The 14,082-nt window shown below is 36.3% G+C and overlaps 1 protein-coding gene across 1 annotated transcript; it reads left to right on the top strand.

Annotated features, from left to right (window-relative positions):
• The first annotated feature begins 1 nt into the window (after window position 1).
• Window positions 2-6,099, top strand: LOC140226422 (DNA replication complex GINS protein PSF1-like). The gene is made up of 8 exons (XM_072306899.1): window positions 2-184; window positions 947-1,011; window positions 1,731-1,826; window positions 2,282-2,372; window positions 3,298-3,378; window positions 4,408-4,440; window positions 5,028-5,102; window positions 5,839-6,099. The coding sequence occupies exons 1-8, from the start codon at window positions 110-112 to the stop codon at window positions 5,905-5,907; spliced, it is 585 nt and encodes a 194-aa protein (XP_072163000.1). The 5' UTR covers window positions 2-109; the 3' UTR covers window positions 5,908-6,099.
• The last annotated feature ends 7,983 nt before the right edge of the window (window positions 6,100-14,082 follow it).

The following is a 14,082-nucleotide window of genomic DNA, read 5'->3' as shown; positions in this document are numbered from 1 at the left end:
TGCGAAAGAGCAGCGTAGCGTAGAAACCGTGTAAATTTACGCCGGAACGCGAACTTTCCCACTGATATTGCAATTGATTGCCTGTATTTTTAAGAGGAAATTTTAAACCATGTATGGAGATAAAGCAATCGAGCTTATACATGAGTTACACAGAGCGGTAAATGGTGCGTTATCTCCGTTCAACGTAAGTATAATCGAATTTTAACCATCACCATAGTCCCATTAACTTTATTTGATGTTACTCTACTTGACGACTAATGACGTGTTGATTAACGCACATCATCAACCGCCTTGTGATTGTGAAAACTGGAGGGTGGAAGGAGAAAATAAATCACCAAGATACAGTTAGATAACTCAAAAAGAACAGTAATGCTGTCTTCATTCAGCATATTACAAATTTGAATCACAGACTTCAGCTCAGTTATGAAGCCCTCAAAAGCTGATTTGTCATTTTTTTCATTTTTAACATGATTAGAATTTTTCTATTATTGTATTAACGTTAGGCCTAACTAACAGTTAACAATATGTTTAGAATGTGGTCTTGGCGACTTGGGTTTATTTTAAATCAAAAATTTTTCTCTTGCCACTTCCGGGTTTCATATTTTTTTTTCTTTTTATTTCTTTATCATTGTTCTGCAATTAATTGTTTTTTTCCCCCTTTTTCTCCTTTTAGGGGGGCCTATTTCTTTTTTCTTTTTTTGTGCTGGCAAACGGGGAGGAGGCCGAGGGGGGGGGGGAGGGGTACCTAGTTAAAGGCCTGTGCTAAAGCGGCAGGGGCCCTATAACTTTACTAGGGGATCTAGTATTAGTAGTACTACAGTAGACTCTAGATCTCGACAATGGTTGTACGGAGGCTCCGCCTTGGCACCTCGTTTGACTTACTGAGTACTAAATACTTAACAATACATGTTACTTATGTGCAATGTCTTACACTCTACCTTCACAGGAGGATGGAGTGAGGCAAGTTCTTGAAGAAATGAAGGCCCTTTATGACCAAAACCAGAGTGATGTGTAAGTATAACAAAGTAGACTAGATAGATGTACTGTAAAAAGTGGAAATTATTGAGCAAGTAACTTTTCATGCTCCGCTAGACAAGATGAATTAAATCAAGACATTGATTAGTGGAACTGCCACATACAACATGCAAAATTGTTTCATGCTTTTGTTTTTACGCTAGTATCTTATCATGCAAAATGCACAAAAATTTCCTCACATCGAAAATGTTCACATTCACAGTATATCATTGAAGATCAAGATATACTTTTGTTTCATAAGTACAGTCTGCCAAATATGCCTATATCATGTATTATTACTCTAGTTAGTCATATTGTATCTTTTTTTAGCCATTGCTAGTTTTGTTTTTGTTTGTTTATTTGTTTGTTTTTTTGAATGAACATTATTTGATGAGTTAAGCATGCATGTGTTCATATAGAAATTTACAATGCTTTTAGGATTTTCTTTGTAGTTTCTTTGAAATGAAATTCTAATATTCTTACCACTACTGCAATTATTACTAGTACTGTAGTATGAGTAGTAGTGACTGAAGTGACATCTCTCTGCTGAAATTTACAAAAAAAAAAAAAAAAAAAAAAAAAAAATCACTTATCTAATATCTTCTCTGTTCAGTGATATTGTACTGTTCAAGTAATGAAACCATGAATTGCGGGCATCGTTTTCTGTTATTTGTCCCATCTTTATCCACAAAATGTTTTTCTCTTTTACATGACAGGGAAGCAACAGTTCAAGGGGAGAAAGATCTACTACCAGCTGTTCAGTTTCGTCACACCTGTCTTGAGAGAGACAAAAGATGTCTGCTGGCTTATTTGTATGTATGCCATTGCAGTGCACTCATCATTGGCAAGTTTAGGCTGGTTGATGATGCTGCTTATGAAATCAGGAAAATTTAATTTTTTTTTTTACTACTGCAGAGAGTCAATGTCAAACGTTTTTAAAATGGAAAGATCAACTTGATTTTTGTCAAGAAGGTTAGTAATGATCTGTTAATATTTTGTTTTTGGGTAATGAATATATGGGAGCTTCTTGGAATTTATTGTAATCTTTACAAAAATCCATCTAGCCACAACCCCAAACACTATATTCAGGACCAGAACAGTAACTGTGAATAGATGATTGTATTTTGTGGATCTCTGCATCAAACTACTTATTACTTTGTCTCAATATGAAAAGTATCAATGGTCAGTAATGCATCATTTTTAATGTGTTCCAACTATCTCTTTCTGTGTTACCTTATCTCCCCCCCCCCCCCCCCATGCTGTGCAGACACAACAGGTTATGCATGATCCGTGACATGAGATGGGAGTTTGGAAGTGTCTTGCCAGCTGATGTCAAGTACAATTTATCCGAGCAAGAGGTGTGTGTCTGGTCACCCTTCTGAAATCCAAATGTCAATGCACAGCATATCTTGAAGGGTGAACCGGGAAAATTTAAAGCTTAGCTTGCAGACGATGTTGCCCTATTTGATCACGAATGCTTCACTTTATATGAGCAGTGATGACACGTAATGTATAGTTGACGTAGACCTTGCTCGACTGAAAGTCTTTCGTAAGTTGACGCTCATTAGAAGTTCCAGTGTTCTTTTTCTTCTTTTTTTGTTTGTTCAAAAGGCATAAAAACTGACACATTAACTACTTTTTCATGTTTGCATTTGAGTGGTTTGTCCCATAAAGTGTGAGAAACATGCAGGGTTTAATGGTTTATCAAGATATAAGTTATAGGTTAGCTATTGAACAAAAAAAAGTAGAGCAAGTACTCTGGAAACTCTTTTGAGAGGAATTTCTAAAATTTTTAATGAAAGATGGACTACATCGATTCCATTTTGGTGTCTCAAATGTGAATTAAGAAAACAACTTATAAAAAAGAAGAAGAAGAAAAAAAAAATTGTTACTAGAATGGATATGGGTTGGCAAAGCAGTTTATCATGAGCAATGACCATTCTCTTTTTCTTTGAGAAAAATGTTACTGCAGTCACATATGGTAATAGCTATATCTCAGTGTTACAGCAATGTTTGTAGTCCTCTTCTCATTTGTGTTTCCACATCTTTGACATGGTTGATATGGTGGGAATTTTTAACACCCTAGGGTGGATCTGTAATACCCTTCCCAAATATTAAGACAACAAATTTTACAGGGCTACTAAACAAAGGGTGCCTTTAGGTAAGCCCCTGTCAAATATTATTTAATGCAGTCAACACTTTCTGATAAGCCTTGCATTTTTGTATCAGTGCATTGAAAGTGACATCTCATCATCTTTTTCTCACATTCTCTTGTGCTTACAGGTGCAGTGGTTTACCAGGTACAATAAGTCCCTAGCCTCATACATGCGGACGCTGGGAGAAAACGGACTAGATTTAACGCAGGTGGGTTGCAGTACGGGCCACTTTACTTATATTTGTCAGATGAGTATCACTGCAAAAGGTTCACTTTTAGTCTCAAGGCCTCCTCACCCCATTTCATGCCCTCCTATCCCTCCCTCCCCCCCCCCCCCCAAAAAAAAAAACACCATACCTATATAACAGAACAAAAAAGAAAAACAAACAAACAGCAAACTAAACCAAGGCTATGGACCTTGGTTTGTTCCACATGTGGATTGCTCACAGCCATATCCCTCTAAAAGAAACTTGCACATCACTGCTGAGTGGTTAAAGAAATAGTTCCAGAGACTTTGTACTGTGTTTTAGTGGGCATTTGAAGCCATTGGGTACTTTGCAAATCAGGGTTTCAATCTGCTTTACATAGCTCAAGTATATGTAAAAGTGGTTTCTTTATTAAAATGAAATGCAGGTTTACCTGAAATCCCGTCTCTCGAGTACTTTATCATGCTTGTACCTACATTTGCGCGGAATCTTTGTCTGTACGTGTGCGCAATATACAAGTGGCGAGTTCAAAACTTTTTCGTGTGATGTTAAATTCGTGGTTCAACCTCAAAGCGCGAAAAGCGCGAAAATAAAACCACCGCGAAAGAAACCACTTTTACATTATGTTTTAGTGGATTATGGATGAAATAGTACTCTTTATTTTGATATGTTGTATGGACAAAGTGAATGTCTTCTTTCTTGCTGTTCATCTGGGCAACTAAAAGCTTATCCAGTTAAATCTTGTCACTACCCGCATTAAAGCTATTAATGAAAAAAAAAATTAAGATTCGTCAATCAGTTGAGATTGTATACTCAAGAATGGATTTCCTGATCCAGTAACCAAGACAAGAAATTTTTAGTTTGGGGGTTTCTTCTGGAAAGCCCTACCTTGCAAGCCAGTACTTGTAATTTGGTGTTGGATTTACCCTTATTTGTATATGACACATCAAGTAAATGTGCCTAGATAATTCAAAATTATATGTTGTGCAGACTAACCCTTGATTTATTTATTTTGTTTGTTTTATTTGTCAGGACCGAAGCCCTCCAAAGAGCTTATATGTTGAGGTAAGACTTGACTTCCCCCCCTTTTTTTAATGATTAAGTTCAGATTGTGAATCATTGAGATTATCTCTTGTAAACACTGAATAATTATACCACATAATGTCACATGATAATACAAAGAAGACAGGACATTTGCCCAAGTGATCATACTGTCTTCTTTTGAAATTTGCTTGTCCACAATTTCAGTACATGACAAGCATGCCAGTCTCAAAAGCCTTGGAGACACTCTGTACATCAATCATAGAGAGAGGATAGTCTTTGAAAAGGTTTAATTCACTCTCAGTGATAATGTCTTTGAACAGAATCAAGTGAATTATACTGAATGCAGCATATGTATTGCACTGTTTTGATAGTTGTGAATTTCCAAAGTTGACTGATATTCACAGACTTAACAACACACAAAAATATTGCCTCTTGTGACATAATCACAGTGTGTAATAATGTGGTTCTCAATCAGGAATTTCACCTACCTGCACAAGAAAAAAAAAGTGTCATTGTAGAAAGTAAAGATATAATAAACTGTTAACTGCTACTGCCTGTGTAAACCTGTGTTTGCTTCGACTACTGTATAGCATGTTCTTTATACACAGGTGCGGTGCCTTGTGGACTATGGAGAGTTTGAAACTGAAGATGGCAGCAGTGTAGTGTTGAAGAAAAACAGCCAGGTATCACATATTCATTTGTGACAACTATTATTGCCCGATTGCTTCATCTTCTTTTTCAAAATGTGTGGTAATGAATTATGGCAAATATTCATAGGGAATATTGTTTGACAGTGAAATGAAGAAGAGATTATTTGATCCCAAGTCAGGGTGAAGAATTTTAATTGTAATGAGTAAATAAGACAGTACTGTATAGTGTACAGGATAGTGTATGTTTGTGGAGTGGAATTGCAGTGTGTTTAATTTGTTCACCTTTTGGTTATGAAGTAATTATGCCTTGTAGTTTCACCAGGAGTACAAGGACTGTCATGTATTGTTAGCAGCCCAGATATGACCTGTCAATCGACTTGCAGTTTTCATATTTTTCTTCCTGAACATTGGTTTTTGAGTTGTGATGAAGTGAATTCAATTGTGTGATGTTGATCACAAAAATCTGTGAGAATATCAGCTCTTTTGACAGTATGATGCTTGACACAGTCTACAGTGCATCTTTGGTAATGAAAATAAGTGGCTGTTGAATATTGCATATATGCTGTACTTTTAAAAAGAAAGTGGAAAGAAATTGCCAGAGTTTTGGTGCACAGTGAATTGTCAATATCAATACAGTGTAGCAATATGTTCCACACTTCATGACAAGTGCAGTCTTTACTGCCTTATTTCCGCACCACTGTGCATTCTCTATATCGTTGATTACACTTCTCTCTCATCTTTGTTCTCTCTTTTATGTTGACACACGCAGCACTTCCTTCTGCGATCTCTCTGTGAGCCTCTGATCAGGCAGGGAGTCCTGGAACACATCATGTCATGATCATCCCACTGACACTACTGATTGAGAAATATTCAGGTCATTTGAACACTTTGACAGCAGTTGCCTGTGTTGGCTTTCTGCTCCAGCCGGAACATGTGCCAGAGAGACAGGACCGTGGGATTCTGTGTGCCTTGACTGTGGAAACTGGGATTTTTTCCCTCCAACTGTGAGAACTGCTGCCCACAGTACAGTTTGCCTTGAAGTGTGCATGGATTGAAGTGCACCTGGTTGGTGAAAAAAAAAAATTCATCCCAATAGGATTAAAGGGAAGGTAAACCCAAAGAGCAATGTGGATTGAGTGAAAGCAGCAATATTAGTAGAACACATCAGTGAAAGTTTGAGAAAAATCGGACAATCGATGCAAAAGTTATGAATTTTTAAAGTTTTGGTGTTGGAACCGCTGGATGAGGAGACTACTGGAGGATATGACGTATGAGTGGACAACAATACAAAGAAAATATAAAGGATATTCAACAAAAATTCACTTTTCTAGAATTATGAAAGAGCAGTGGACCAACCGCTTTCAGAAAGCAGGGGGAATAATTGCTACCCTTAACATATGTCAATATCAAGTTGATGGAATTTGTAATTTTCATGAAAAATGGATTTTTGTAGTATTTTCTTTATATTTTCTTGATATTGTAGTCCACTCATACGTCATAACCTCTAGTAGTCTCCTCATCCAGCAGTTCCAACACCAAAACTTTAAAAATTCATAACTTTTGCATCGATTGTCCGATTTTCTTCAAACTTTCACTGATGTGTTCTACTAATGTTGCTGCTTTCACTCAATCCACATTATTATTGGGGTTTATCTTCCCTTTAAGGATATATTGACCATCCATTACAAAACCAACAAAAAGTCACGCGACAGTTTTATGCAAGGACTCAAAATAGATGAAATGGTGCAACCTAGTCAGTCATTGGTTTTTCATATTTTCTGACAGAGCCATTCTTGCATAATTCTACAGTTTAAAATCATTAATCAAATTGGATATTTTGTTTGTTTTTTTTTTTCACTTTTTCTACGACACATTTTTATGCCTCCGCCACGAAGTGGTGCCGGAGGCATTATGTTTTCGGGTTGTCCGTCCGTCCGTACGTCCGTCCGCTTTCGTTTACGCGATAACTTGAGTAATATTTACTGGAATTTTACCAAACTTGGTTCAAGTATGAAGTATGATGGGGCAATTATTTGATTAGATTTCGGGTGAAATCGGCTAAAGGTTAAAGGTCAAAGGTCAAGGTCAAATCATGAAATTGTATCCGTTTACGCGATAACTCAAGACTGGATAAAGCAAATTTCACCAAACTTTGTTGGAGGATGATGTATAATGGGACAATTACTCGACTAGTTTTTCAGTGAGATCGGACAAAAGTCAAAGGTCAAAGATCAAGGTCAAATCCTAAAATTTATCTGTTTGCGTGATAACTCAAAACTGGATGAAGCAGCTTTCACCAAACTTGGTCCCAGGATGATGTATGGTCAAGGTCATCTCCTCAAAATTTTACTATTTCCCTCATATACTAGTATATGCAATGCTTGCATTATTAGTTTCAAAACTTAATACATGCATTACCTAATGGAGATTCTCTGGGAAATTTCCAGCCAGAAGGTCAAAGGTCAAAGGTTAAGGGTCAAAGGCCAGGTTTCAATGCCCCCCCCCCCCAAAAAAAAAAAAAAAAAAAAAAATCCATTTTGTACTGTCATTACACTCTTTCTTCATACCTTGGAAATTACTCAGTGCATAAACTTATAAAAAGGTCTGTCAGAATTCAAGTAAAAATTCTCAATTCCCCATATATGTGTACCTGCACTCTTAAAAAATTTAAAGCAAACCCAGTTCAGGACATTTCTGACAAACCTGTCATTTCAATATTTTGCCAGTTATGTGAAACTGTCATGGATCACACATTGTGAAGACATTGTACTATACGCCTATTGGGAGAATCATGCATTATGGCGGGGGCATCAGTCGCCATAGCGACATTTCTAGTTATAGAATATTGTGATTAGTTATGTCTGAGATCCCCTTTTCATTTCTTAAAATATCATGTACGCACTCTTCACATTCAACGCTAAGAACTTATGAAAGAATGATGCTACTGCTTTGAAAGTTAGTGTTAGTCTGCCTACTCTTGAATAGAATGTGCTAATAGAGTGTGCAACATTTTGGCTTAATCTGATAATCTCTTCATTGTGGTTGCTTTGGAGTTTTACATCATATCTTTTTGTTTGTTTGTTTCATTCATTGCAAAGAGCACAGCTTGGTGAGATGAAGCCTTTGAATCAACCCTAAACTTTAAAGCCTCTTTTCTCAGTTAACACTTTAACTTACAGAGTGTGTACTTTCCGTTATTTAGATAGGTTAGGGAAGTCCACTTGTATTGAGGTATACCTTGAGAGTCTGCTCATTTGGAATGCACCCTTACCTAAAAAATCCCTGCCTGGTGAATTTTTGGTGGTTTTGTGATGTTGGGTCACATATTTGCTGCACTATTCTTGATGGTCATCAGGGCATTAAGTCTGTATGTTTGGGTATACATATTGACATACTGCAGTTTTCAACAGTTGCCCTGGATAGGGGTCCTAACAAATTAGCCCACAGGATATGCATTGATGGCTAACTGTGACCCCCCTTGACCTTTAGAGGGATTTCTATACTGTATATACCTTCTGTTTTTGCAGTGTTTTTGTAAAGCATATGTTTCAAGTCATTATCATTATCAAATTAATAATGAATGAAAACATTGCCTCTGACGAAATCACTCAGTTTCTCTTGTTGTATAGGGAGAGTACTTGTTCGTCATTCGTTTTGGTTCAAATTCAACCCGTTGCAAAACTATTCTGAGTCCTGATCCACAGAATATATGCCATGTGAAGTAATTTAACCCTATTCTAACTGGGGGGGGGTCAAATTGACCCCCCCCTCGACGTTTCGCGCCACGATTTCGCAACGCGCAAAGATTTTGCCGCGTCGTTTCACGACTTTTTTCATTGAAGTCTCCCGCATATTTTGAGACCAAATTTGCGACGTCCGGGTACACCGTTTTGAAGTTACGTAATGTTTTGCATATGCGTGTCAACCAAAAAACAGCTCAAATTCATGATATCGTGTGCAAATCCAATGCAAATTGTGTTTTTTGGTTAAATTGATATAAATTAGATTATTTCAACTTTTAACCATTGAAATTAATCAATTCTAGTGTAGATAAGCCAGAAAAAGTGCCTGCAACAAATTTTGGCAAAAAAACAATAGAAAATAAAAGGTCAAAAAAACAATAAAATACATAAGAAATTAACAAAACAATAAAAAACAAAAGAAATTGATTTCGATTGTGCTAATTTTTTTCAAGAAAATTGTTTGATGTGTCTTGAGGAATTCTGACACAAAAATTTAGCAATCCTGCAGTCTTTTTAATGGAGTTATAGGTGAAAATATGATTTCATGCACAAATTTGCATAATTAATTTATTAAAAATAGAAAGGCAATATTCTTCTATTGTATGACCATGTTATCTTGTAGTTTACATCCAGCTCTATCTTCAGGCAAAATTTCGCGGCGATCGCACGATTGGCGGCCGAGATCTGAAGGGGGGGTCAAATTGACCCCCCCTCAGTAAAAACTTGGTCTCAAATAGCCCAGTTAGAATAGGGTTAAGTGTTCTCTTGGGCCTGCTAAGATTCCAACACACAAAACAAATATGCTTCTGTATTTATCTTGCAGAATCTGAGCACAGCCCATGTATTTATACATAGAGTAGAGACTAACAACCTTTGGATCGATATAGGTATTTGTGATGATTGATTCTAAATGCATTGTCATATTGTCCATCATTGTGAATGAAATGCATTGTGTCTTATATTTCTAGAGCTATCAAATTCTTATCATCCATGCAATATAATTTAATGTCACATCTTCTCAATTTGCGAAGTTGTAAAAAGCATAGAATACTGCTGCTCAAGTATAAGGTAAAAAATCCAAGTTCTTTCGCTTCTCTCCAACTCTTAACTGTGTTGGTTACCAGTATGTGAAAGTTAACATGTTCCCTATGGGAACCTGGTGACCTGTGCATTAGGACTATTGGGATTCCAGAATTCAGTATGGAACAGATTAAATTTAAGATTCTGTTACTGACTGGGAAAGAAAGTTTTCCTTCAAATGGAATAAATTAGAAGTTGCAGTCATATACATGTACATGTTGAATTCCATGTTATACAAGTGTCTGTATTTGTTAATGTATTTACTATGTACCAATGTTTAACAGCGTAATGGGTCATAGAAGCATTTAATGTATATCTTTATTGCATATTTGACAATTTCTTCTAAATTGCAGAATTTGTGAATAGCAGAACCTTTGTAATATCTATGTATAGCAATATACATTGTAAAACCACATAACCTACTGTATACACTGAACATTTCGTGAGGTTTTTATTTTCGCAAATTTCGCGAGTCAGGTGCTATTCGTGAAATTAAAGACATGCGAAAATAATGACTCTGATCCCGATATAAATGTGACGCACATGCATACATTTCTCCTGTCAGTACAGTACTCCACGATCGCGAATTTAACCACTCACGAAATCTTTGGGAAGTCCCAATTCGCGAAAATTTAGACTCGCTAAATATATGGCGTATACAGTATCTCATTTTAGGCAAACAGCACAGTGAATTCAAGATACCATTGCCTGTACAGTGGACTCCCATTATAATGAAGTCCTTGGGACCGGCATTTTTTTTTTTTTTTCGTTATAGCAAATTTTTTTTTATAACCAAACAAACAATAAAAAACATAGAACAGATAATGTTGCGGCCTTAATCTTTACTTCATTGGAACCAGAATTTTTTTATAACTGTGTCCATTATAACAGGATCCAGACATGTAAAACTATATGTACATAAATTTGCATAATATGCTGTACCTGTACTCAACAAGACTCTTAATCTTTGAATTACAATACCAGCATTGCTATGCAAAATAAAAATCAAATCCTTTAAGAATGTGACAGAGAGTAAATCTTGATATAATGAATTTAACTGTATCAAAGGCTACTGATTTCCCATATGCTGTATGAGTTATACACTAATTTTATGTGTTTTCAGACAAAAGCTTATTATAGTATAATTATAGATCTTTATCTGCAGAATGTACTACTCCTACAAATTGTATTTAAATGACAATGTGAAAACACTTACCATCTGTGAATACATTTTGTGTATTGTGACTGTGACTGAAATGATAAACTCCATAATCACTTCTACCTGTAATAGACATTAAAATACATGTACAAATGTATCTGTTATTGTGCTCCCTCCCCATGGACAAAATTGGTGATACTGTAATTGTAAAAAAAAAAGAGAGAGAGCAAAAAACAAGTTTTTAGCTTTGAATTACATGATGCAATACACATAGTAACCCCCCCCCCAACACATTCAAAAGTAACCTCCTTACATTTTGAATATTCATACTGTTCTCCAAAACAAAAGGAAACAATCATATCTGTATTTTGTCCTAATTTGAAGTACACATTTGATCACTGAAATGCTAAGAAATAATTAAGCGTAATAGAATTAAAATCTGCCGTTCCTGTGGCTATTTTTCATATGTTTTCAATTTGTAATAGTGTTTGTCTTTTGTTTTTACTTTTTTTGATTCAACAAGTTTTCATGGGGTGGATAAAGGATAAGCTTATTTTTGTGTTGTTACTGGTGTACTCATTATAGCTTGTGATCTGCAGTTGCCAAGCCGTTATAAGTCAGCCACTTGTGGAGTTATCACATGACAAACTAATCCTCATGTGAAATGAATCATATCACCATGTAATTTGGCCAAGTGTGGAACAAGCAGGTTGCATGTTGAGCTCCTGTGTGATAAGTACCGTAGGCACATGTGAATGACGCAATACATCTACAATGAGCTTATCTTTTTGGCATTGAATACATTGTACTACAGTGTATATGAATGAGCAATTCAGTTTTCAGCATTGCATGCCACACATTTATTATGCACACACACAAGACAGAGACATAAAGCACATGACACACACACACACAGAGCAAAAAGTAAAGACCAATGTATGAACAATCAGCAATGATGTTTTGCATGAGACAACCTTCTCTCGTTTATATTACTCAAGGATTTTTTTTTTAAGCATATGCATTTGGAATTTTTAACATAATTCATTACAGATACAAAATAAAGTGGAGGAAAGTACAAAGTGGACTTCAAGTTTCAGGTACACATTTTGGATCTGCAAATACAAAATAAAATTGTGCTTACTGTGACCAAGGTTGTAGCTGTTCTTGTCTTTCAAGAAAAAACAAATGCTCTCACAAGATTGAGTGCAAGTACGTGCCAGTCAAGTTTTATATTTCACACTAACCAGAACACATGAAAATGAGAAATACTACAAGCACTTTAAGATTGCACTGTCTACCCCATAGTCATAAAAAGAAAATGTGATAACGAACAAATATGTAATACGCTGTCATATATTTTGCAGCTTTGAAACTTTCAATTCAGCAAAATAAGGGCAAGAAAAATAGTCTACATAATGCATCTTCATTTCACTATTACTCAGTGGGTGAACCCGTATTTCCCTAGTGGCTCTACAATCCATTCTGCGGCATAAACTACCAGTTGAAGACATATCTCTGGAAATGAACGTTGCAAAGGGAGAGAACTCGGTAGATTCAAAACTTAGTGCAGTGCTGGATAGAAGTGGCATCATGTGATTAACTTATCTAAGAAAAGAAGAAAAGTGGCAATCAGTTGTGCAATTAGTAAAATTTCAGGTAATTAAGGATATACTGAACCCGCTCTCAAAACGTTCAGAACCTTATCAATTGTAGCTCATTAGCCGGATCGTTTAGCACTGCGGCGGATGCATTTGTACATCATATAGTTGAAATGTTCATGCTTCTCACTGCTACAAAATGCATCGAGAGATATGCATTTGAGAGACTGTTTTTGGAATGACTGCACAGTGCAGACAAAATAGAGTTGTACCTACGTTCTTGGCAATACCGTGGCAAAGCAGTTCCTAAAACCTGCTCTTGGCAAATGCTGCATCCACGCAAATCTAAACTCCACAAACATTTCTTTCACATTGCACTACTACAGTCAAGAAATAGCAATCATGTAGGTAGAGTTAGACTGTATAAGTCAAGACAATGATTCTCCAGCAGTCACCAAATGTGCGAGCACAAGAGTTATGAGCCCACCGAATTACATGATGGCTATCTGCAACATACCATGGGTAGGTACACAGCATTACTGAATTGTTGTACTCACAACATTAGCGATGTTACACAAGTGACAACTGAATAGAAACAATTGGTTCCAAGTTGCCAAAAGTAATTTTGATTCTAACAATGGAGAAATAGTGAAAGAAAGCAAAGATTGTCATTTGTTTGGCAAGCAAAATACAAAACACATTATAAAAAAAAAAGAAAAAGAAAAAGAAAAAAATATGGAAAGAAAGAGGGGAGAGCCAGCACTGAGAAGAGCCCAAACATTTTCTTTTTAACAATTTTTGCTGCTCTCCACTGAAGCAAAGACCTCGGTAGTGACAAAAGGAGGGAGAATGCACAGAGAGTGAGCATTAATTACAGCACCAAAATATTTCCCTCCTGGAAACAAGCAAAAAACCCTAAACATATTTTCCCACGAAACTGCATCCCAAGTAACATCAGCATTTCTATACATGATTTCAAGCATAGTTGATTTGATGCAATTGCAATTAAATTGTATATCAATTAAAATATCACAACAGGAAGTACACCTTATGCCATTTGTCCACCGACCATTGGTCGGGAGGAATAGCAGAAAAGGATGCCAGTACCTTCACAATAAAAAGTAAATCCTCCCGAACAATCCCCCCCCCCCAAAAAAAAAAAAAAAAAAAAAAATGGTTCATATGAACTGTTTTGCATTGATATGTAGTTGATGCACTGCATGTGGTGATAGCTTTGTGAAATGGAATCAGGCTCTCATTGCAGAAACACCTACTGTAGCAGCAACCTACTTACAACAGTACCTACCACGGCAACAGTTAACTGACTTTTCAGATAATTGTATGGTGCCATGGGTTGCTGTTGTTGTGGGTTGCTGCTTTTGCAAGTCTCCTGTGTTAAAGGGGCCAGATTTCCACCTCAGTTTAGCCAGAAA

The sequence above is a fragment of the Diadema setosum genome, chromosome 1 (assembly GCF_964275005.1).
Source record: "Diadema setosum chromosome 1, eeDiaSeto1, whole genome shotgun sequence".
Classification (NCBI taxonomy): Eukaryota; Metazoa; Echinodermata; class Echinoidea; order Diadematoida; family Diadematidae; genus Diadema; species Diadema setosum.
The sequence above is the reverse complement of the archived record's forward strand: the minus strand, read 5'-3'. Positions and strand labels throughout refer to the sequence as shown.

Bases quoted from the DNA above. Each gene is read 5' to 3' on its own strand.
- LOC140226422 (XM_072306899.1), top strand. From the start codon at position 110: ATGTATGGAGATAAAGCAATCGAGCTTATACATGAGTTACACAGAGCG. The intron at 3,379-4,407 runs GTGGGTTGCAGT...TTTATTTGTCAG, and splicing joins ACGGACTAGATTTAACGCAG to GACCGAAGCCCTCCAAAGAG. The intron at 5,103-5,838 runs GTATCACATATT...TGACACACGCAG, and splicing joins TGTTGAAGAAAAACAGCCAG to CACTTCCTTCTGCGATCTCT.